At 37.9% G+C, this 26,581-nt stretch overlaps 1 protein-coding gene across 1 annotated transcript in view; it reads left to right on the plus strand.

The window, feature by feature from the left end:
• SLC4A4 (solute carrier family 4 member 4) overlaps window positions 1–26,581 on the plus strand; it is a 349,538-nt gene that overhangs the window by 186,739 nt on the left and 136,218 nt on the right. Inside the window, exon 7 of the mRNA XM_081248819.1 lies at window positions 7,533–7,609. Within this exon, the coding sequence (XP_081104945.1) occupies window positions 7,533–7,609 (77 nt within the window). The remainder of the gene's footprint in view (window positions 1–7,532; window positions 7,610–26,581) is intronic.

Raw genomic sequence — 26,581 nt, forward strand, 5'->3', positions numbered from 1 at the left:
GGTAATAGGAACATACATATTGATAATTACCTTAAATGTGAATGGATTAAATGCTCCAAACAAAAAACACAGGCTTGCTGAATGGATACAAAACAGGACCCATATATATGCTGTCTACAAGAGACCCACTTCAGACCTAGGGACACATACAGACTGAAAGTGAGGGGATGGAAAAAGATATTCGATGCAAATGGAGATCAAAAGAAAGCTGGACTAGCAATACTCATATCAGATAAAATAGACTTTAAAATAAAGAATGTTACAAAAGGGCTTCCCTGGTGGCGCAGTGGTTGAGAGTCCGCCTGCCGATGCAGGGGACACGGGTTCGTGCCCCGGTCTGGGAAGATCCCACATGCCGCAGAGCGGCTGGGCCCGTGAGCCATGGCCGTTGAGCCTGCGCGTCCGGAGCCTGCGTGTCTGGAGCCTGTGCTCCGCAATGGGAGAGGCCACAACAGTGAGAGGCCCACATACCGAAAAAAAAAAAAAAAAGAATGTTACAAAAGACAAGGACTACATAATGATCAAGGGATCAATCCAAGAAGAAGATATAACAATTGTAAATATATATGCACCCAACATAGGAGCATCTCAATACATAAAACAACTGCTAACAGCTCTAAAAGAGGAAATCAACAGTAACACAATAATAGTGGGGGACTTTAACACCTCACTTACACCAATGGACATATCATCCAAACAGAAAATTAATAAGGAAACACAAGCTTTAAATGACACAATAGACCAGAGAGATTTAATTAATGTTTATAGGACATTCCATCCAAAAACAGCAGATTACACTTTCTTCTCAACTGCGCATGGAACATTCTCCAGGATAGATCACATCTTGGGTCACAAATCAAGCCTCAGTAAATTTAAGAAAATTGAAATCATATCAAGCATCTTTTCTGACCACAATGCAATGAGGTTAGAAATCAGTTACAAGGAAAAAAACGTAAAAAACACAAACACGTGGAGGCTAAACAATACGTTATTAAATAACCAAGAGATCACTGAAGAAATCAAAGAGGAAATTAAAAAATACCTAGAGACAAATGACAATGAAAACTCGATGATCCAAAACCTGTGGGATGCAGCAAAAGCAGTTCTAAGAGGGAAGTTTATAGCAATACAATCTTACCTCAGGAAACAACAAACAGCTCAAATAAACAATCTAACCTTACACCTACAGGAACTAGAGAAAGAAGAACAAACAAAACCCAAAGTTAGTAGAAGGGAAGAAATTATAAAGATCAGAGCAGAAATAAATGAAATAGAAACAAAGAAAATAGGAGCAAAGATCAGTAAAACTAAAAGCTGGTTCTTTGAGAACATAAGCAAAATTGATAAACCATTAGCCAGACTCATCAAGAAAAAGAGGGAGAGGACTCAAATCAATAAAATTAGAAATGAAAAAGGAGAAGTAACAACAGACACCACAGAAATACAAAGCTTCCTAAGAGACTACTGCAAACAACTCTATGCCAATAAAATGGACAACCTGGAAGAAATGGACAAATTCTTAGAAAGGTATAACCTTCCAAGACTGAACCAGGAAGAAATAGAAAATATGAGCAGACCAATCATAAGTACTGAAATTGAAACTGTGATTTAAAATCTTCCAACAAACAAAAGTCCAGGACCAGATGGCTTCACAGGTGAATTCTATCCAACATTTAGAGAAGAGCTAACACCCATCCTTCTCAAACTCTTTCAAATAATTGGAGAGGAAGGAACACTCCCAATCTCATTCTATGAGGCCACCATCACCCAGATACCAAAACCAGACAAAGATACTACAAAAAAAGCAAATTACAAACCAATATCATTCATGAATATAGATGCAAAAATCCTCTACAAAATACTAGCAAACAGAATCCCATAACACATTAAAAGGATCATACACCATGATCAAGTGGGATTTATCCCAGGGATGCAAGGATTCTTCAGTATACGCAAATCAATCAATGTGATACACCATATTAACAAATTGAAGAATAAAAACCATATGATCATCTCAATAGATGCAGAAAAAGCTTTTGACAAAACTCAACACCCATTCATGATAAAAACTCTCCAGAAACTGGGCATAGGGGGAACCTACCTCAACATAATAAAGGCCATATATGACAAACCCACAACAAACATCATTCTCAATGGTGAAAAACTGAAAGCATTTCCTCTAAGATCAGGAACAAGACAAGGATGTCCACTCTCACCACTCTTATTCAACATAGTTTTGGAAGTCCTAGCCATGGCATTCAGAGAAGCAAAAGAAATAAAAGGAATACAAATTGGAAAAGAAGAAGTAAAACTGTCACTGTTTGCAGATGACATGATACTATTCATAGAGAATCCTAAAGATGCTACCAGAAAACTACTAGAGCTAATCAATGAATTTGGTAAAGTAGCAGGATACAAAATTAATGCACAGAAATCCCTTGCATTTCTGTATACTAATGATGAAAAATCTGAATGAGAAATTAAGGAAACACTCCCATTTACCACTGCAACAAAAAGAATAAAATACCTAGGAATAAACCTACCTAGGGAGACAAAAGACCTGTATGCAGGAAACTCTCAGACACTGATGAAAGAAATTAAAGATGATACCAACAGTTGCAGAGATATACCATATTCTTGGATTGGAGGAATCAATATTGTGAAAATGACTATACTACCCAAAGCAATCTACAGATTCAATGCAATCCCTATCAAATTACCAGTGGCATTTTTTACAGAACTAGAACAAAAAATCTTAAAATTTGTTTGGAGACACAAAAGACCCCGAATAGCCAAAGCAGTCTTGAGGGAAAAAAAACGGAGCTGGAGGAATCAGACTCCCTGACTTCAGGCTATACTACAAAGCTACAGTAATCAAGACAATATGGTACTGGCCCAAAAACAAATATAGATCAATGGAACAGGATAGAAAGCCCAGAGGTAAACACATGCACCTATGGTCAACTAATCTATGACAAAGGAGGCAAGGATATACAATGGAGAAAAGACAGTGTCTTCAATAAGTGGTGCTGGGAAAACTGAACAGCTACATGTAAAAGAATGAAATTAGAACACTCCCTAACACCATACACAGAAATAAAATCAAAATGGATTAGAGACCTAAATGTAAGACTGGACACTATAAAACTCTTAGAGGAAAACATAGGAAGAACACTGTGTGACATAAATCACAGCAAGATCTTTTTGGATCCACCTCCTAGAGTAATGGAAATAAAAAGAAAAATAAACAAATGGGCCCTAATGAAACTTAAAAACTTTTGCACAGCAAAGGAAACTACAAACAAGGTGAAAAGACAACCCTCAGAATGGGAGAAAATATTTACAAATGAATCAAGGGACAAAGGATTAATCTCCAAAATATATAAACATCTCATGCAGCTCAATATTAAAAAAACAAACAACCCAATCCAAAAATGGGCAGAAGACCTAAATAGACATTTCTCCAAAGAAGACATACAGATGGCCAAGAAGCACATGAAAAGCTGCTCAACATCACTAATTATTAGAGAAATGCAAATCAAAACTATAATGAAGTATCACCTCATACCAGTTAGAATGGGCATCATCAGAAAATCTACCAACAACAAGTGCTGGAGAGAGTGTGGAGAAAATGGAACCCTCTTGCACTGTTAGTGGGAATGTAAATTGATACAGCCACTATGGAGAACAGTATGGAGGTTCCTTAAAAAACTAAAAGTAGAATTACCATATGACTCAGAAATCCCACTACTGGACATATACCCAGAGAAAACCGTAATTCAAAAAGACACATGCACTCCAATATTCATTGCAGCACTATTTACAATAGCCAGGACATGGAAGCAACCTAAATGCCCATCGACAAATGAATGGGTAAAGAAGATGTGGCACATATATACAATGGAATATTACTTAGCCATAAAAAGGAATGAAATTGGGTCATTTTTAGAGACGTGGATGGATCTAGAGACTGTCATTCAGAGTGAAGTAAATCAGGAAGAGGAAAACAAATATCATATATTAACGCATATATGTGGAACCTAGAAAAATGATATAGATGAACCGGTTTGCAGGGTAGAAATTGAGACACAGATGTAGAGAACAGGCGTATGGACACCAAGGGGGGTGAGCTGCGGTGGGGTGGGGATAGTGGTGTGAAGAATTGGGAGATGGGGATTGACATGTATACACTGATGTGTATAAAATGGATGACTAATAAGAACCTGCTGCATAAAAAAATAAAATAAAATTCAAAAATAATAAACAAACAAACAAAGTTCCTTTGAACGGAGACCAGTTATGAGATGTTCATTTACCCTGGATATTAGATAGAAAAGGCCTATTAGTGGTAGCTTTGAGTAGGTGAATCATCACTTGCACAATAAGTAGCATGCTTTGTATTTCACCTTTTTGTTACAAGGTGACATTTGCCTCTGCTATCCCCACTCACTCAAGATTGCAGTATAATGAGTTCACATTATAGGCCAAAAGTCTAGAAAGCACTGACTTATCCTGACAACGTGTCTTGTTGACTGTTAGGTGCAAAATATCCACAGTAGAACATTGTTAGGGTCCTGTTGTGTAAGTTTCCCAGGTTTGCTGAAGTGCCTCATGGAAATTTCTGATTCCCAGATATAATCTGGTTTGTAATATCTTGTCCTTGTCTTCTTTGATTTGGGTGATATGTTTCTGGAAAAGGCTGATTAAACAGTGAGTTCTGTTAACAAAGTTATTTATTTATTTGATTGTGTAGGCGAGGATTTAGAGGAAGGGCCATGTATGATCTTTTTTTGTGTGTTTATGTGGCAAGGATGCTAACTTAATGATTTGCTTGAGATATGATAGTTTGGAGCAGTGGCTTGGAGGGGAGGACAAGTTTATCAGAGCTACCTCTCTTGCTACGTCAAGTTATGTTTCTTTCAATTCAGTTCTGACCTGGACACAGCCTCCGGTTAAGATAACTGATTTATTTAGAGCAGTGGTTCTCCAACTTTAGCTTGCTTCAGAATCATTTCAAAGGTTTGTTAAAACCCACCTTGCTAGACCCCTTACCCAGAGTTTGATATAGTTGGTCTGGGGTGAGTTCCAAGAATTTACATTTCTAACACGTGCTCAGGTGATGCTGATACTGCTGGTTTGGGAACCACACTTTGGCCACCACTGATTTAGAACATTGGGAAGCTTTCTTCCCTCGTTCAGGGTGTTGCAGGGTAGGGGTGAAGAGTTTGATAGGGAGGGAGATGGGAAAAGATGCAAGAATGCTGATCATCTTGCTTAAGGTTTACCTAAAAGTGTTGACTTCTGAATTCTTTCAGTGTAGTACAAAGTTAAACATCAGTGAAGCTGTTAATATTACTTTTATTAATGAGAATCAGATAAGGTTGGGAGGGACAATAGATGTGATTGTTTCTTAACTTTGGCCTCCTCTTCCCCATCTGGTTCCTGCATCTTCCTTATCCCTGTGCCTCCCTACTCCCCCATATAGTACAAATATAGATAGCCATCCTATAACTGTCTTTCAGAAATGAGAGAAATGAGACAGTATATGAGGTTTCTTGGAAAAGTTGTGACATCAATTAGGATTACCATTATAATGGAAACTTTATTCATTTTGCTTCTACTTATTCATATTTTGCAGCAGTTAGGACAGTGCTTGAGTTGAAATATACCTTCGTAGTATTTATAAAGAATTTCCAAAGCAAATCAGTGAGTTTAGAATATTGCCCAGGAAATTTAAATTACTTAATGAAAAATTGCTTTCAAATTCATTTCAGTATTGCTGCTTATGTACAATTGATTTAATAATTAGAAATCAATCTCATCTATTCATTTACATAAGTTGCTTTTAACTTACGATTAAGGATTTGCTAAGACTTCATTGCACTAAGAATATCTAGTTCAGATTTCTTATGCAGGTAGAATTTTCACCCATTTAGTCCCAAAGACTAGTTTTATTTTCTAATGTAAAGTGTAAAATTGTATGTACTCATCATTTCCTTAGTTTCAAGCCCAGCATTATTTGGAGGCGTTCTTGTTTGGGCCTGGTGTCTTTTGTATTGAGTGGACACTAGAAACCTAGTATGCGGTTCAGAGAAGAAAATGTGGCTTTCAAAGAGCTTCTTTTAATTTTGCTCATAAAACAGTTTTTCACATGTTACTTTCCTTTGAAAAATGCCCTGTGCTCAAATTTTCCTAGAATAAAACATCCTACCAGGTAAAGTGTTTAAGAGATCTAGGCCATGCTTACTCAATGAAATGCAGCAGAGTGGAAAATATCCTGTTTTGCCAACTCAGGAAAATTGATCTAGTAGTTAAAGACAATTATATTATTTAAAGAGCTGCTGTTATATAGACGTTAAATTATTAGGGGGTAGATTTGAGTCTTTTGCAAAATTATGTGTAGAAAGTTTGGTCTGAAGGAATGGAAATCTGTAATCTAAAGAATTATGTGGAAGTAAATGTGAAGCTGTGTTCGAACCTTGATCCTTGTTTTTCAACCCTTGTCCTCTTGGTGTGAAGACCAGCCTGAGTCAGATCACAGGGGATTAAATGCTGAACACATTACTCAGCACCCTGCAGGGGGGGTGGGTTAAACACCCTGGCTTTGAAGAATTACTCTTTTGCTTAGTAAGCCTGGAAATTTCAGGTTCAACTCTAGAATGAAAGCTCAGTATTTTGTTGATTAACCAGTCTATTTGAAAATGGTCTATCCCTCTTCAAGATGTCCCTCCTCTCTGTTCTCATATAACCATGTCTGAAGTCACTGGCTGGATTGCCAATGGATTTTACCTACAGCAGCTTTACAGCCGGGGAGCTTGGTTCCCATGGAGTATTCCTGATGAAATCCATCGCTTGACATGAATAAGAAGTTTGACGTGTTAAGGGGAAGAAGAGATACACTTACTTTAGTCTGGCAAATGGGAATGCAGGAAATAAGGGGAGCTGTGATAACACTGCTTGGAGGCAAAGAATGGGGATTCTGGATCAGATGCCCACTATGGAGAAATATTCTTGATCAAAGTGTTAGGCAGAGAATGGAGTGCAGATGGCTTTTTTGGGTTGATCAGAGCAAGTGGTGCCCTAGGAAGGACTGCAGAGGCTGGGGGAGAGGAGGTCCAGGCCTTTTTTTTCCCTGGCGCTGGCTCTACTGAGATGAGGAAAAAGCCCATCTCTAGGCAATAGAAACAGGTAGATTAGGATGTGTGTAAAGGGCTGTAACAAAAGGCAAACCAAAAACAGGAGTGAGTTTATTTTTATGCTTATTGTTTTACACGTTTCTTTGAAAGTTTAACTTATCTTAAAATGGAGCCAGAATACTTAAAGTATTGGGGATTTTATACATTTTTCATTTAACCATGTTAGTGCTCTAAACTAACTTTTCAACTCTGGAAACCTGTTTAGGAGAATCCTAATGTAGCTTAAGCATCATCACCATTCCCATCGTCATCTACTAGTGGTCATGAAATGTACAACCAAACTCTTTGTGTTTTTAACAAGAAGTCTTTAATTAGGGTTCACTTCTGTTTTTCCAGGTAGCCCAGCCATGACCCACAGGAATCTGACTTCTTCCAGTCTGAATGACATCTCCGATAAACCAGAGAAGGACCAGGTAAGCAAAGAATTCCTGCTTCTTTGAAATGTAAGACTAAATGTATATCTAGAAGATTCTGGGAAAAGATTAGAAATGATGGTCCTCTAACTTAAAATAAACCAATATGTGTAGATTGTTTTGTTTTGGTTTTTTTTTCACTTTCTCTGAGGGAAGGGGAAGCAGTGTGTGAAGGGATTTGAAGTTCAGAAGATAAGAGTCTCTACTCCAGCTCTTATAGATGAATTCACTTGGGCAGTTTAAATCTTGGAGCTACAGTTCTCTTAGCTTTAAAATAGTAATACTAATTCCTACCTCAAGTTTATTGTGATGGTTAAATAAGATGATTTGTGGAAAAAACTGGTTTGGTAAACTGTAAAGGGCTAGGAAATGCTGGCAGTTGTTAACTTTGAGGGGATATTTCAGGCAAAGGTAATGACAGTCTTGTTAGCTGTATGTTTGTCTATTAAAACATATAGTAAGTAACCTATTTGAAATGAAAAGTAATTAGGTTTTGAATCTCGATTTGCTTTCTTTTAAAAAGAATATGGTAGAAACTGGGCCATTTTCCTAGCTGGGTGGGTATCTGGGCTTGAAACTAGTAGAAAATGGTGACTGGGTATAATTTTGCACTTTACATTAAAAAATGAAATGAGTTATTTGGACTAATTGGTTGAAAATTCTACCTGAATAAAGAAATCTGAATTATATATTCCTAAGACAATGAAGCCTTGTTTACAACAATGTTCTTCTTTAACTGACAGAGGTTTTTTAGACCTTGGTGAATTCTCAAAAGTGCAGGAAAGGTGAAATTATGTTCTTTCTTGTGAAATGGCTTCCTTCTCCTTCTAAACAACAGCACCCTAGTAGGGCCTTCATTATCTCAGAACAGATTGCTAGAAAAGCCTTGGGAATTAATCCTGTCCCCATTTTCTCCCAATTCAATACATTTTTCATATCATTGCTCTTATATTTCTCCTCTGGATCAGAAGCTTATAATGGCTTATATCAAGTTAAGTTCAGAATATCCCAACTTTTAAGATTCTCTGAAATCTGGTGTAATCTTTCTCATCATAACTTACATGTGTTTCCCAGAAGAGAGACTCTGCTTTGGTTTGACTTAATTACCTCCGCCTCTGCACTGAGATTAATTCTTGACTTTTACAGCTGCCCCCACCCTTAAATGCTAATATGGCTAGCTCTCTTCCCTACCATTGGCCTACCTCTTGAAATACTGTGGGAGAAGATCATTTATTTATTTATTTATTTATTTATTGCTTCCTGGAGGCAGTTTACATTCACTTTTATTTTTTATTTTATTTTTAAAGAAATGTGTTTATTTTTTATTTATTTTTTAAAAATAATTAAAAATTTTTTTATTTTATTTATTTTTGGCTGCGTTGGGTCTTCGTTGCTGCGCGCGGGCTTTCTCTAGTTGCGGCAAGCAGGGGCTACTCTTCGTTGTGGTGCGAGGGCTTCTCATTGCAGTGGCTTCTGAGAAGATCATTTAAATATTGGATTCATTGGTAAGTTCATACCAGTAGTGAAAGGGAAACCTCAGTCCACTAGGACTTGTTGAGAATTTTCCTCAAAACTATTTTGTACATTTTGGCTCCATACAACATTTACCAAACGACATTCTGATTGTGAGATTTGCCAGGGGCTTGGATAAGGCAGAGTCAGGAATATCTGGTTGACACTTTTTCAGGAAGGCTTCTTTTACTGGGGACAGTTGTTTTCTTGTCAGGAGTTTGTCAATTGCCGCTGGTAAATGCTGAGAGAAATTTCTTACCTTCTTGGGTGTCTTCATATCTGAACATATGCAGAAGAAATTTGATGACTTATGATGTGTATTACATGAGATTTTGATTCCAGTGTTAGAAGAAATAGGTTAGAACATTATGATTTAGGGTGTTGATTTTGCTATTGATAAATGGAATATTTATAAATGGAATGGGATATTTATAAATGGAATATTTCCTGCCATATTAATAAACAAAGGATGTCACAGTCATCAAGGGTGAGCCCTCTCCATCGTGAGCCGGTGAGCCCTGAGGAAACTCAGGATGTGAAAATACAGTATCCTGGCCCCAGATAGCTGAGGTACATATCAAAGGAATGATTTCAATGAGCTCTGACTCTTGCATCTTCCCATATATAGAAAAGTGCTAAATTCCTTAACTTGAGATGTCTGGTTTTCTTTAATTAACAATAATCTTGTGACGTTCAGACTGCCTGCCCTTTGTTGCAAAACTCTTATATATCCTGGCTCCTCCCCCCGCCTCCTTGGAGCAGTTTCTCAGAGTTATCTGAAACGCTGTCTCCCGGGCTGCAGTCCTCATTGTGCCCCAGATAAAACTTAACTCGCAACTCTCACATTGTGCATTTTTTAAGTCAACACTATAAAGCCTTTGTTGTCCTTAAAACCAAAATTTCTGATGCCTGTCACCGACATCTCATATTCCTCAAGGTTCATGTGAAGATGAAACCAGGAAGATTTGATTCAGGAGGTGTGTTCTTTTTGTTTTCAAAGCCAGAAAATGGAGTTGATGAGTATATCATTATAAGAGCAGCTGTCCATCTTCATTTATCTAATACAATAGGCATAGTTCATCCAATGAGCCCTTCATTCCTCCAAAGAGAAAGAAACTCCATTCTTTGCTTCCCACCAAAAAGTTTGAAGAGAAGCTTTGTAATTGACCCATTCATCTCCTCTATAACTAAAGGTAGAGTACAAATTCAAACTAATTATTTCCTGTTTCTATACTTAACAATTTTATTAACTTCAAATACAAAAGCTCCTCGATCATTTTAGGGCGAGAAGAAGAAAATGGGCTTGCTAAGAAGATGACGCCATGGCAAAAAAAAAAAAAAAACCACACAATAAACTCGGGCTTTTCTTTTTTAACCTGTTTTTTTCTCTGTTTGAGTAGGGAAAAAAGGTTGCCAGGCTCAAATTTGTTTTGAAAAAGCTTTTATAATTAATTAGCCAATGTCCTGGAAATGATCTTGGCAGTAAAGTCAAACTTGTTCTGTATGCTTTTCCAAGTTGGCCCAAGAAACTTCCATCCAACTGGAACTGAAGTTTTCTGATTGATTATTCTGCCTGGATACAATTCGAACATTTGCAATGGTGCCTCACGACTTCCTGGAGCTGTATAACTTCCCAGTAGCACAAGAAATGGGTTTCATGTTCAGAGATATGAAGAGGAGCAGAATTTCTCTTTCTGACAGCTACACAGTGACAAAATTTGAGGGCATGTTTTTTATAAGATTCTGTTTTGGGAAAACAGAAGAAACAAATCCGTGGACTGCACTGTCTCTCTCTGGCTGTGCCAAGCCTATGTACTTATGATTTCAGTAGCGGCTGCTTTATTGAGAAATAGCTCAAAATAGTTAACAGCAGAAGAAAGAGCATCGCCAAAATTTAGGTGATTCAATGCTTCAACAGTATTCCAACTTGGATGTTATATTTATTAAGCAAAAAAACACCCGGGGAGAAGTAGATTTTTTAAAAAATACATCTGGAGCTCATCTACTTGTAAATGGACATAAATAATCTCCTCTATTTTGTTGCTATGGAGGATTTTTTTTCTTCTTTATCCAGTTATCTTCCCCAATTACCTTAGATTGGTTTGTTTTTCTATCACCTTTTATTTCTTTTCTGTGCTTGAAAAAAAATTACAGCTGCCACGGGTGCTTATCAAATGCAGTGGGTTAGTTCTACTTTTCATGTGAGTATGGAATCAGCTATGAGGATAAGAAAATCTTATTATTTTACCTCGTAGCTTTAACTCTTTGGAGGAAATACTGTCCTCAGTGGTACAATGACTTTTTTAAAGGGGCTATTTTTTCTTTTCAAGATTATCAATAATGTAATACCATCTCACAATTATATGACCAACCTTAAGTGAAATTGCAGTCTGTAGACTGTAGTGAATGGAGTAAAATGTAGACATCCCTTGAAGATTCTTAGAGAGACACTTGCGCTTATATAACCTTGTAACTTTTTATCTAGTTATCACTTCCCTGATACTCGTTATTTAGCCAGCTTATCTGAGAACCTATCCATTGGTGTCCTGGTGGAATTTGGCCTAAGGTTAATTTCTAAAGTGTATGGTAATCATTTTTCACACTATCTGTTGCCTGTTATCTTTAAATATACTTGGTTGTCTCGATTTCTGTTATTGAAATCTTGGTCTTTTGTAGAGATAGACCTAAATTTAAATGTTTTTGTCAGAGAATAAGAGGATGAAATCAGTAATCCATGTAGAAGTTTGAAACTGCTCAGCCATGACTACCTTACAGTGAAATCTAGAAAGAAACATTTTGTGATTGAACGACCCCCTAATCCTTTTCTTACATGTGTGTAATACAGGAGAGAGTCAACTAAATTCAGCTGAGATGACTTTTTCATCATTTTGATTTTCATCCTGAGGCTCACATACAGCTTCCCTTAGCATTCATAGCTATGTCATATTCACAGTGATAGAAGAGTACAATAGCACCTGCTTTTCTTTTTCACGGCTCAGCCAGAAAACCCTCCTGTTGGCATTGGTCACTGAGTGGTCTCACTCCACTACTCAGAGAAGACGCAGTGGCAGAGAAGGGCTCGTATTTGCTGAGGTTATGATACTTGTCTTTAGCATCTTTTCAGGGCCCGCTGAAACACTGCTGTGTCAGGAAAGATCCAGATGGAATCACATCTGTGAAAACCTGAGAAGAAAGGCATGTTGTTGAGGAGGAGGTTACAGTCATTAGGTGTCCTTAGTCACTGCAGTATTGGTGACTGCAACTGGTAACTGTGGTTCAGTGGCTACAGCTTTCCTTTGGCCAGGAGTCTTTGATGGGAACTGGTGAAGCCATTGCAGTGGTTATCTGTGGAGCCCTTTTCCAAGGGGGTTAGCTTGCTGCTTAGATGATTAACAAAACCGCTTTGTCCTTCCTTTTCCCTTTCTATAAGAAATTTGACTTTTTGTAGGTTCCTCCTCCAACCTTATGCTCTCTCCCATATTCTTTTTTTTTTTTTTTTTTTTTTTTTGCGGTACGCGGGCCTCTCACTGTTGTGGCTTCTTCTGTTGCGGAGCACAGGCTCCGGACGCACAGGCCCAGCGGCCATGGCTCAGGGGCCCAGCCGCTCCGCGGCATGTGGGATCTTCCCGGACCGGGGCACGAACCCGTGTCCCCTGCATCGGCAGGTGGACTCTCAACCACTGTGCCACCAGGGAAGCCCCAGGGGGACCTTTTAATTTTATTCTATCTATGTTCAATGAGACACTATTTTAGGAGTTCTACCTGGAAGTTGTGTGTTGTGATTTACACTGAAAAAAGATCACTGGGGATAGTGTGTGATGAGATGGAGGGATTTGCTAATGTTCTGGATCATCTGGTGTTGTTCCTATAATTAAACATTGGATGAGCACCACAGTGCATTAAACAGCTCAACAGATCCAATAGCCAGTTTCTTAATGTGTTTGCCATAGATGTCAAGGCCTCATTCCTATCGGCAAAGGGAGCTCTTCTGTTCCACTGAAGTATTGTAAGAAAGAAAATGAGTTTCCTAGGTAAAATATTTTCTATGCACTATTAGTTAGAATTAATAATTATTTAATTAATATTATTAAAAATTAAAATATTTTAATGCACTAGAAGTGGATGTAGGTCACCAAGAGTAGTGAGATTGAGCTTTTGAGTGATTATATCTGTTACCTGCAATTCTCTTTTTGATGTCATGACTCATGAAACCCTCACCAGAGGTCTCCCTAAGGAACAGTGACAAGTGTCTTAGTCCTTACTGTTCCAAAAGGGGCATCGGAATGTGTAGGTGGAGGACAGCCACCCAGTGGGGTCCTGAGCCACACTCTCACCGGTACCTGTGAAAGAATCGGACTCCAGGAGCACCACAGGGTGTTCTGTATTCAACATTTAACAAAAGGGATTGCAGGGTTTACATGTCTTAAATGGCATGTCTTATCTAGCATGTTTTATGTTTGATGTCACTTTTTTCTCTTTTTAGTATGTAGCAGTCTGCCTGTATCCCAATGCCATAAATATACTTAGAATAGATTGCAGAGAGTAGTAGAATACCATCAACAATTATCTTTAATGGATGTCTGCTCTCATGTCACGTTACCTACCTCTGACCAGAACTTCATTTAAAAAAAAAAATAACTTTTTTCCCCTTAGAAGTGGCAAATCGGAAAGCAGCAGCACCTGTGGTAAACACCCTAAGGGCATGATTAAAAACCTTTATAATAATTCTAACTATAGACAAGAACTCATTCTTTACTTTCTGTAGTAACATTTTATTATCTATGACGTTTTTTAAACTTTAGTTTTTTCTGATTCATAATTATACAAAATTGCTGTAAAAATTCAAACAAAGGAAAAATGAATAAAACAGAAAGTGAAAGTTCACAAATTCTCACCCTCAATTTAACTACTATTAGCAGGTTGATGTAGTCTTCTAGACTTTCTCTATGCATAAAAATGTATATACTTATTTATATAAAATACAAATGGGATCATATTGTTCTGCAACTGGATTTTTAAAAAAACTAACAATACCACAGATATCTACCTTATTTTCCTTAAAGGCTATATGGTATACATGAATCATATTTTATTTAAATGATCTTCTATTAATAGATAGTTACTTATTTTCATTTCTTTGCAGTTATACAAACAGGCCTTTAAGAAATGCCCTCATTGTAACTTTTTTTGTTCTTTTTTTTTTTTTTTTTTTTTTGCATTCTTTCATGAGTATTTCTGAAGGAGAAATTTTGTAAGTGCAATTGCTGGGTCACCATGTATTGCCAATTACCTCCCCAAAAGATTATATCAATTTGTGTCCTAGGTCTTTTAAACACTTTAATTAATCCTCCTCCACTGCTAGAATACTGTTTGCCAGTCAGATTTGAGTTTCTCCTTTCTGATTCATTCCACTAAAAGCTTAGCAACTCAGTTAACGTGAAAAGAATCACAGTCACTAGCATCTGCCTCCCAGCTCACTTTGGGGCTTTTTTCAGAAGCTTAAAATATCAAGGCTAAAACTGGGTTTATTCTCCTGGTCTAATTGAATCTCTGAGCTGGCTAATCTGCCTATATTCTGAGGTAAGGAGGTGAAAAGTCCAGTGGTCGTAGACTTGGCCACCTGTATGTTTCTGATTGCTTCTGCTTAAGGAGAGGCTGTTCTCAGCTCTGAGAGAAATCCTTTGGCTTTGTGAGAATTTCCTTGACAACCAAAAATGGCTTCCTCTTAAGAGCCCTTCTTGGTGGTCAGCATTTGGAACAAAAAGGAAAATCACAAGAAGTGTTGGACAAGTGTTCTCTTTGAAGCACTATCCAGCACATTTGCAGCTTGACCCTGCATCTCCTTCCTCCCCAACCCTCCACCCTCAAGAGAATTCTAAGTGAACTTACGTACATACTGCAAAGTTAGTTAAATGAAAAGTTTATACCTTTATTAGGAGCTTTGATGGAGTGTTTCATCTAGGATAATTGATAAAAAAGATCAGCGAACCATTAATTACATGTTGGGAGATATTTGCAGATTTTTCTGCTTCCCTACTTCCCTTGCAACAGGGAGTCTCTGCAGAGTAGACTTACGAAGAAGCCAAGCCATGGGAGGAAGTTTTCCTTGCTCTTCTTCAGAAAGAGAAGGGCTTCCCACTGTTTCCACGCCACTTGTCTGATTGATCCGGTGGCTAGTTGATTTATTTGCCTCTGTAGAATCTTCATGACCTTATCAGTCACCAGCAGAGCTTACTGATTTCTCCTGGTGTTACCACCAATCATCTGGTTTTACTCCCTAGAAGTGAACTGAAGTGAAAACAATCATACATCCGTTTTCTCTGCCACCATGTTAAAATGGTAGCGGTAATTTTTTCTACAATCTGAAAGCCAGTGGTTAATCATACCCAGTCGACATTACTGCCTAATCAGTGTTCTATGCATATGCATACAAAAGGCTAGAAAGTAACCAAGTCATTTTAGAGGACGCCATTGTAAGTTCAGTATTAGCGGCACTGTTGATCATTCAGTGGCTCGGAGAGTATTGGGCCTGTTCTTTTATAAAGAATAATTAATAATGACTAACATACATTGGACACTTTTTCACACCAGTGGTTGGTATTATCAACCCTGTTTTATATATTGGTAAACTTGAGGCACAAAGACATTAAGTAATTTTTTCCAAAGTTAAATAGCATCTAAGTGGTAGAGCTGCTTTCTGGCCCTGGAGCCTGTGCTCTTAATGAGTATGGTGAATTCTGCCTATTTGCATTATGGTCTTTTTTAGGTCCTAATCCCCAGGTGTCCAGTTAATAGTTAGGTTAATAATAGTTAGACCTTAGGTTTGTCTTTGAGGCACACATTGTGCTGAATAGGCTAATCTACAGAATTGTTATTAAATAAACCAACAATTTAAAAATTCTTAAAGGTCTTATGGTGACTGGATGTTTCTGCTGCCACTGTGATTCAAAGACTTGGTGAATCAACTGTTTGTTTTGTGTCCATACTCTGAGTGGTATTGGTGGAGGTCAATGAGAAGAGGCTGATATAATAAAAATAAAGCATAAAATATGGTCTCAGATTATGAGTTTATATCTAGCTGGAGAGAATAAATAAATAAACTGTATGGTGCTGACAGTAAACTGCAGCAGTTCGGTGAAAGACAAGATAACTATGTGGGTTAGAACCGTCAATCAAAGAGAAACGAGGGATTTTATTTTATTTTAGTTTTTTAATTTTTTAAAACATCTTTATTTGGAGTGTAACTGCTTTACAATGGTGTGTTAGTTTCTGCTTTATAACAAAGTGAATCAGCTATACATATACATACATCCCCATATCTCCTCCCTCTTGCGTCTCCCTCCCACCCTCCCTATCCTACCCCTCTAGGTGGTCACAAAGCACCAAGCTCATCTCCCTGTGCTATGCAGCTGCTTCCCACTAGCTATCTATTTTACGTTTGGTAGTGTATATATGTCCATGCCACTCTCTCACTTCGTCCCAGCTTACCCTTCCCCCTCAAGTCCATTCTCTATATCTGCGTCTTTATTCCTGTCCTGCCCCTAGGTTCTTCAGAACCATTTTTTTTAAGAGTCCATATATATGTGTTAGCATATGGTATTTGTTTTTCTGACTTACTTCACTCTGAATGACAGTCTCTAGGTCCATCCACCTCATTACACATAACTCAATTTTGAAACGAGGGATTTTAGAAGCATCTTTCCATTTTAGAGAACGTAAATAACAGAAGATAAGAGCTTTAGCCAAACAAAGCATTCTTCCTTGGAGAAAGAGTTAGGTAGGAAATGTGAGGAATAAATTGGAATGTAACTTTCTGCAGATTAACAATACAAGTGAACGACTTGATTTATCCAACAAATGGAAAATATTGTGACTTTTAAAATTCTTTGAATAATGGCCAATAATCCCCCAAATTTGATGAAATACAGCAGGGTTCCAATTAAATTTTTTTTTTAATTAGAGTTACCTGTAAAATTAGCAAAAGTAGATTAGATTAATTAGTCTGTTGACTTGTCCACGGACCATGGTGGATACTCACTTGATTTACAAAATTTTACCTGAACTTTGAGAAACACCCCATAGTCCCTTAACTTTCAGTTAAGGGAAAGTTCAGTTCAGTTCAGTATTCAGTATTGTTCAGTATTTGTTCTTGCTACAGATATATATTCACTTCTAGGTCATTAAGTCTGATAAATACACATCGTTGTAACCTTTTTTTTTTCTGGTAAGAAGAAAAAGCAATTATTATTGACCTTTTTCTTTAAGCTGATCACAGCTTAAAGAAGCTGTGATTTAAAGCTTTGAAGATTTAAATAAACATGTTAAACCTTAACTCCTCTGAACCTCAGTTTCCTGATTCATAATACAGGTCTTATATATAATTCAGTCTGAACTGCCTTCTCCACAGGGTTGTCGTGTGAAAAGGAATGTGATTAGTACACTTTAAATATTATACGAGTCTTAATTTATCACTGTCATATTCATTATTTAAATGTACTACTGCTTGTTATTTTTGGCTTTGTCTTGCAGGAAGATTGGGTAGGATGGAAGTCAATTTCATTTTAGATTTCGTTCCTCGCTTCTCAGACTTAGGTTGCTAATCTGGCTCTTTGGGGTTTTGTGTTCTTCTGTACTCCACTGCTCTGCCTGCGCTCTCATGAAACATGTCTGACTGGCCTTCCATGAATAGTGGTACTGCACGCACGTTTCCACTGGACCCAAATATCTCTTTTTCTCTCTACTTTTCCAATTCCTACCGTTTCTTCAGGACCTAAGTCAAGTGCTGCTTCTGCCTTACACGTGTCTTTGGACATTCTGGCTCATGTTAATTAACACCTGTCTCAAATTCTAACACCATCTAAGCTCTTACTGTTTGTCACTTCACAGGGACTCACTTGTTTGTTACTGTTTTTTATTTGTATGTCTAACAATGTTCCTTTGGGGGGGGGGCGGGAAAGCAGAGGGTCTGGTGTGGAGGGAGAGATAGGAGTCTTTTAAGTTAGTTGCTGATGTAATGACAATAATGACTAATTGGGGAGAATCAGCTTCTACTTATCCTTTTTCTCAAAAAATCTTCTTTTAAAGGCTGAGAAAATGACTGTGACTATGAGGGTTTCTCAGAGAAAGGTGATTTTTGAAAGTATTGTTAAGGTCGTATAATTTATAGTTATATAAATTATATATAAATAAGTTATATAAATAAGTTATGATTATAATTCTGGCAGCTTTAAAAATTACTGTTTCTTATCGTGGGCACTGATAGAGTGTTTCATTAGGTTAATCAGTTGCTTGAAATGAACATTCTTGCCCATGTCACATGTTAAAAAAACTGTTTTTCAGCTAGAACAATCATGTGAATGCTAACATTTGAAATATAGTTTGCTCTTTCATTTGTTAAAATCCATTTATACATTTTTTCTCATAATTGAAAGCTCAATGAACATAGTTTCCTGGCGGATTGACATAGCTTAGAGAAAACTCTGAATCTTTTTTTTTTTAACTTGTTTAAAACAAAATGTAGTGTATCACAAGGACATATTGGAAAAGTCAACTGTCAAGCACAGAAAGATGTTCTATTGCAAGATGACATGGTATTGCTAAGTTTTCCCAAGCATGGCACATTTCAAATCAGGTACTGTCCAACATTCTACTTTTAGATGTGAGCTACTTCATTTTGTATGATATGAAATGGTGTGAAATTAGAAGTAAGGCAAATCAGACTTGGGAAGGATTTATCATTAAATGTGATTTATTATAGAATTTACTAGTTCAATACATTATTATTTTTTTACAAGATATTGAATATAGTTCCCTGTTCTATATAGTAGGTCCTTGTTGGTTATCTATTTTGTATAGAGTAGTGTGTATCTATTAATGCCAGACTCCTAATTTGTCCCTCCCCATCTTTCCTCCTTTGGTAATCATAAGTTTGTTTTCTGTCTGTGAGTCTGTTTCTGTTTTGTAAATAAGTTCACTTGTATCATTTTTTTAGATTCCACATGCAAGTGATATCATATAATATTTGTCTTTCTCTTCACTTAGTATAGTAATCTCTAAGTCCATCCGTGTTGCTACAAATGGCATTATTTCATTCTTTTTTATGGCCAAGTAATATTCCATTGTATATATGTACTCTATACATTATTATAACTCTGTTTCACTTTACATTTTTCTTATAGTTTTGAGTCCAAGGACTGCATTATGGTAAAGACCCAAGTATATTATTGGAAATTAAAAAAGAACAAGTCAAGCTGAAATCCAGCTATCTGTTAGGATGACTTGTTTCAGAAAAGCCTTTCGGTCAGAGATGAAAGACGTTTATCTCTTCTCATAGTGTCTTTGGCTGCATTACTCATTGTTTTTCAAATGAAACTTATGGATAAGTCTGTTTCCATATCAGCTTATTTATGACTCTGAGAAATAAGGAAAGGGAATTTAAGACATTTCAATTAGTAGCCTCCACATTGAAGCTTTGTTCGAAGAAAAACTTGGTGCATAATTCATTGCCTGTTGAATTATGGTCTCTAAGAAGGCATCCCCAGGCACTCACTCTGGAGGAAGACTTTGTTTAGAAAGATAACAATTGAAACTACTACTTAAAATAGTTGTGAAACTCTTTTTCAAAGTGTGGAATTCTCAGGGAGTAAGTAGCTCTTTTCATTAGGACATTATGAAAACATCCATAAAAATGTGTCATAAAGAGATTTTTGCGGGATGATGGCAATGTTGTTCTTATTCCCACCTGTCTTTGTGGGAGTCCCTAAATGAAGTCCTGCTGAGGGAATGGAGTGCAATTAGTTCTTTTGAAAGACCTTGATTCATGTCACATTTTGGTTTCTAGTTTTTAAAATTGTGTATCGTTTTTCATTTTTCAAAGAGGTGCTGAAGTAGTACAATATGTAGGTTTTATTAAAATCAAAACCAAGAATAAATGAAAATAAAAAGTTTTTAGAAGATTCTCTCTTCTCTCATGTTATACTAGGGGCTGTATGCTCCTGTGCTTGTATATTTCTTAATCTGTGCCATCCTGGTCTGAACATGCTATGGACTATATTGTCTTTATTTTAGCTGTGCCTTCTTGATCTAAACTCACAAGTTGTAATACCTCAGTGTGGAAAGAATAGGAGAAAAGGATTTAAATCAAAGAAATAAAAGATTTAGAGTCCTTTTAAAGTTTTCCAGTTAATAGGAAATGTAGTAGAAAAGTTTAGGTTTTATATAATGCTAGAGGTGTTGGTTCAAATCCTAGCTTCCCGTCTTACTAGCTGAGTGATATTGTGCTGGCGCTTAATGTCTCTGAGCCTTAGAAAAAGTTGCTAAAACTCATCTTTCATGTTCTCCTGAGAATAAAAAGAGGTGATATATATGAAGTACTTCAGGCACAGATTAATTAGGTGCTTAAAAAATATTACTTCCCTTTCCCCACCTGCTTTCTCCTGCCTCCTTGTGAATACAAGATAGGATAAACTATGAAACAAAGTAGGGGAAAATAGAGCAAGTGAAATAAATGAGGCAATATATTTGTAATTTTTGGAGTGATTCAAGAGAAAGTAGCAAAATAGAACACTGGGGAATTTTAAAGTTCTCATTAGAATAAACCTTATGATTCTATATTAAATAGTCTCCATAGGAGTATACAGGTAAGATTTTACAGTGGTGATGTTTTCTATTTCCTCTCTTCTTTCCTGAAAGTAACAAGCTACTAGCCCATCTTCTGTAGTAGTACGTTAAGAATTATATTTACATTCATACAAACCATTGGGATTTTTAAATCTTTGAATGTAGAAAGCTGATAAAGCACTGTGAGGTATAGAGATGATATAAGACAGGCTCTGCACTGAAGAACTGTACAGAGGGTGTCACTCATGGCTTAAAATCATTTTTGCAGTGACCCCAGAATCCTTATCCTTAGCATGGCTTTCAGAGCCCCATGTTTGTTTGTTTGTTTGTTTTTTAAATTTTTATTGGTGTATAGTTGATTTACAATGTTGTGTTAGTTTCAGGTGTACAGCAAAGTGAATCAGTTATATGTATATATATATATATATATGTATATATATATATATATATATGTATCCACTCATTTTTTTTAGATTCTTTTTCCATATAGGCCATTACAGAATATTGAGTAGAGTTCCCTCTGCTATACAGTAGGTCCTTATTAGTTATCTATTTTATATATAGTAGTGTGTATATGTCAATCCCAATCTTCCAATTCATCCCTCCCCACCTTATCCCCTCGTAACCATAAGTTTATTCTCTACATCCGTGACTCTACTTCTGTTTTGTACCCTTTTTTTTAGATTCCGCGTATAAGTGACATCACATGATATTTGTCTTTCTGTGTCTGACCTACTCCCCCCAGTATGACAATCTCTAGGTCCATCCATGTTGCTACAGATGGCATTATTCCATTCCCTTCCATGGCTGAGTAATACTCCACTGCACATACACACCACATATTTTCCCTCCACTCCTCTGTCGACAGACATCTAGGTTGCTTCCATGTCCTGGCCACTGCAGATAGCGATGCAGTGAACATTGGGGTGCATGCGTCAGAGCCCTGTGTTATCCTGCCTAATGCCTCTCTCCAGAGTCCTTTTGCAAGATTCTCTGTCTTGTTCTCTGACTTTACTCTGACCACACACGTGTCCTTCCAGATCCACTAATGTGCCAATCTTTCTCCTGCCCCAGGCCCTTTGCACATGCTGTTTCCTCTGACTGGAAATGCTCTTCCTGCCCAGGCAACTGGGGTTCACCCATTATTTCTCAGTACTGGTCACCTCTGCAGGGAAGTCTCCTGGGATTCCCTGATTTAGGCTAGAGAGCCTGCCGTTGTAAACTCTTGTTACACGTTATGCTTTTCCATCATGATGCCTACCCCAGCTGTCATGCAATAACTGCCCATTTTAATTTTTGGTTAAATGTTTGTCTTCACCAGTTGGCCATTTGCTTCATAGTTGAAGAGATGATGTCTGGCAAACTATGGCTTGGGGTCATAGCCTGCTGGTAGTCTGTTTTTGTATGGTTGGTAAGCTAAGTTTAAAGGGTTGTTGAAAAAAAAAGAATGTATGACAGAGACTGTATGTTGCCTGTGAAGCCTTATTTGGCTTTTCAGAGAAAAAGTTTGCCAACCTGTGATCTAAGTTATTGCTCTATATATTAAATAGAAGAATGCAAGTATATTTATATATCACATTTTCTTTTCTGAGCAGGCCACTTGGTTGTAGTAAGGCATCCATAGGGTCCATGATGATATAGTTGTAAGCGCTAGGATGAACTGAGAGCTTATGACCATCAGGGGTTCTCAGCTAGAGAATAATTGCACTCAAGTGTATAAATTAATAACCAATGTAAATGTAGAAGGAATTTCTAATGCTGTGGCACTTTTTAGCTGTCCTGCTGAACAGATTTATTAGCAATTTGGATTAAGATACAATGTTTATCAGATTCTCAGAGGACACAAAATGGACATCGTTAGCTATCTAAATTTTAAATGATAGAATCACGATGGAGAATGATCTTGACAGCCTGAACCCATAAAGAATTTAACAAGAATAAATGTACACTTGTGTAAGTTCAAACCTGAAGTGAATGATGGGGAAAATCTTACTTTATTTGGACAGAAAGTTTATAACTTTCATCAGATTCAGGTTTTTCAAAGGTGTCCATTTTCTTTTTTTTTAATTTATTTTATTATTATTTTTGGCCACGCTGTGTGGCTTGCAGGATCTTAGTTCCCCAACCAGGGATTGAACCCGTGCCCTCAGCAGTGAAACTGTGGAGTCCTAACCACTGGACCATCAGGGAATCCACAAAGGTGTCCATTTTCAAAAACAGTTGGGATGTGGTTATGGGAACTAGGATGGTGAGATACCTGGGCACTAGCCTGAGAAGAATAATTGAAGTAACTCACCTATAACTTTTATTTTTTAAATTAATTATTTATTTATTTTGGCTGCACTGGGTCTTAGTTGCTGCACGTGGGATCTTCATTGCGGCATGTTTAGTTGTGGCATGTGGGATCTTAGTTGCAGCATGCACGTAGGCTCTTAGTTGCGGCATACATGTGGGATCTAGTTCCCCGACCAGGGATCAAACCCGGGCCCCCTGCATTGGGAGCGTGGAGTCTTATCCACTGGACCACCAGGGAAGCCCCTCACCCGTAACTTTCAGAGATGAGAAGGTTTGAGGGGTAGAAAGTTCATGAAGCTTGCCTTCTGGTTAAAGAGAATAGATTTACCGTCTGTTGCTGTAGACATAAACTTGTGATTGTGGGTGCTTGTTTCATGGAACAGTTTTTATTTTAATATAAGTAAGAATTGGATAGGAAATAGAGCTTCATCACTAAGTTATTTATGAAGTCCTCCTTTGCAGTAAGTATTATATAATGGATCAGGACTACAAAAATGAATAGGATCCAGTCTCTGCCTTTTAAGGATTCTGATTATAGACTGTGAGACAAATCTGTAAATAATATAGGGTGGTAGATATCTTAGAGCAGAGAAGGGAGAATGAGTTCTGCCAGGGACTGGGGATTGGGCAGAAGTGGCATTTGAATTAATTCTTGAGTTGAATGCTTTTTTCTTTCACAGTCATGTTCAAGAAGAAGCAAATGACTCGATGTTAAGAATATAGTTATTGGGAGCTTCCCTGGTGGCGCAGTGGTTGAGAGTCCGCCTGCCGATGCAGGGGACACGGGTTTGTGCCCCGGTCCGGGAAGATCCCGCATGCCGTGGAGTGGCTGGGCCCGTGAGCCACGGCCACTGAGCCTGCTCGTCCAGAGCCTGTGCTCTGCAACAGGAGAGGCCACAACAGTGATAGGCCTGTGTACCACACACACAAAAAAAGAATATAGTTATTGGGTGGGAAATTGGACTAGATCATGTTTGAGTTCTTTTAAGATTTTCTGATTTGATGAATGTCAAATGAATGACAGATAGGGATTCAAAACTTCAAAATTCAAAAAGAGGTGGAGCTTTGCAGTGGGGTGTACCTTGGAACAAAGGAGTGAACTGATCCTCGGGTTCATTACTCATGTCAGTAAAGTGACCATCACCTCCTGGTGCTCAGTCAGAGCTCATCAGGTACAAATGAGGAAGCTCTCAGGGAAATGTCTGGAAAGCTGTTGCCTGCTCCTTTGTCAGCCCCTTGATTCTCTTTCTCTGCTTCTTCAGTATTTTCTATTGTTCTAATTTGGTGTGTGTTCTCAGAGACCTCAGTGAAGGGTACATTAAAAAAAAATCTGCTAAATAAATAATAGCATGACTACTACAGATTTAATTATAGCTATACAGCTGCCTGTTTGAAGTGTTCTGCTGGGACCATATGGTCCCTTGTACATCCCAGCCCTGGAAGGACCTGGTTTAAATGTTTCCCAGCTGATAGTATTGAATTCTCAGGGAAGTGCCAGCAGCCGTTTGGAAGTCAGTAGATAGTGTGTTTTGCCTCTGTTGTCTCTCTGGGGATGGACATTTTATTGATACTTTCTTATTAGACCCCAAGTAATCAGATACTAAAACACCCCACCCAGACAGGTCTTAAGAGTTATGTCTACTTGATAGTTTTACAGGCTGATTTTTGTTACCACATTGGATATGCTAAGTGAAAGGTACTTCTGCATTTATACAATTTCACCCAATGGCTTTTTTTTTAAGTATTTTAATGGATGATTATTTTTATTATTTTCTGTTCCAGTGGTGTGGTGGGAACAGAGTAGACGAGGGCATCTGTCCTGCCCCTGCCTCCGTTCTGGGAGTGTGACCTTGAATGAATTTTAGCTTCTCTGGGACTCAGGAGAGCCAGAACTGGCCTTTCTACGTCCCTTCCAGTTTCAAAATTCTGCGAGAATCAGCTGCGGACCACGTTCTTGCTGAGGACACACATCTAGAGTAGAGGGGAGTCTTTCCATTTCCCACTGTGGCATTCTGTGTGTCTTTTTCCCTATTGCTTAGAAATTCCAAATTTTCCATTCTTTGGGCCACAAAAGTCTTTCAATAAAAACACTGTATAGAGGTGTACACCTCAGAGAGTAACAGTTTGGGCCTTCATTACATACTGTTTTCAGTTCAGACTCTCTAGTGCAGTGGTTCTTAAGCTTTTTCCATGTCAAGAATCCATTTGAGTTTGCGGTGAAACAATGGAGGCCTTCACCAGAGAAATGCACAATAAATATGTAGGCCTAACAGCTTGCATATAATTTCAAAGTGCCCATGGGCTCCCTGGGTCCCTACCAAGGACCCCAAGTTCAGAACTGCTGCTCTGTGCTTTGATAAAAGCCCTGCCTTTTTCTTTTGTTCTGAATGCAGGGAACTGCAGGTCAGATTGAGGACAGAGAAGCCTGGACCACCAGCTCTGAGGTTCACATGGTGCTAAGAGCAGAGCTTTGCGCGGCTCCTGGACAGCACGGGGGTGGAGCAGATGTTGCGGGTGCTGGACAGTGTCTGCTCGGTCCCGTGCAGGAAAAGCACTCTGCATGGGTGTTTGCCAAGCCATTAACTTTAGACTCTTGGTTGCCTACGTTGCCTCTGATGGTTCCACCCTAGCCCCCCCTCCGCATCCTCATCTCTTGAACTTTTTGTTTTTAAAAGAGCAGTCTATGTTTTTTATTAACTACCCCTACTGGGATGCGTGCAGAGAAGAATGCACAAGAAACATTTCCCCTTAAACTATAATCTTCTCTTGAAGTCAATAACTCCACGCTGCTAATTTTTTGCTTGTTTGTTTTGTCTTCTGCAATCCCTCTCTCCCAATGGCAGCTGGAGGTTGTGGATCAGAAAGAACGAAAGATGCCCTGGGTTTAGGATCTTTCTTTCTGGGGTGGGAGAAAGATAGATATATAGATATAGATATAGATATAGATATAGATATAGATATAAACAGATATTGCTTTTAAGATATTAATAGTTAGGGTGAGAGTTAGAAGTAAAGCATGTCATGTATTTTTTTTTTCCTGCTGAAAACACAGTCATTCAAGGTCAAGTGTGTCATTCTGAGGGAATGCAGATAAAATGGTGCCCTTACTGTGAGCCATTATACTTGTTTTACAGTATAGCTGCACTGATACACCCACGCTCACCTAAACCTTCAGTGTATCTGATTTTTTCTAGCCTTACCATGGTGAAAATAGCTCTGCAAACTTTTGAAGTTAAAACTCATGCAGTGATTCACTTGGTAGAATTAACTTACCTAGAGAGGTACTGTACTGGATGAATATATGTTTTTAAGTCCATGATACAGACTGGAGAGAGAGATTTCTGTCTAAATGCAGAGAATTGGATATCTGAATTAAATGTGGTGCCAACGTACCTTTACTTTTTTCCTTTGGGAGAGAAAAATTTTATTTTTCTAATCATCTGTTTCCCATAGATCCTATGATTATATTAAAACTCTGACATAATAATTATTGTTACTATTTATTGAATATCCACTGTGCTATTTCAGGCACCATACTAGGAGCTT

Source organism: Mesoplodon bidens, assembly GCF_964165515.1.
Source record: "Mesoplodon bidens genome assembly, chromosome: 1".
NCBI lineage: Eukaryota > Metazoa > Chordata > Mammalia > Artiodactyla > Ziphiidae > Mesoplodon > Mesoplodon bidens.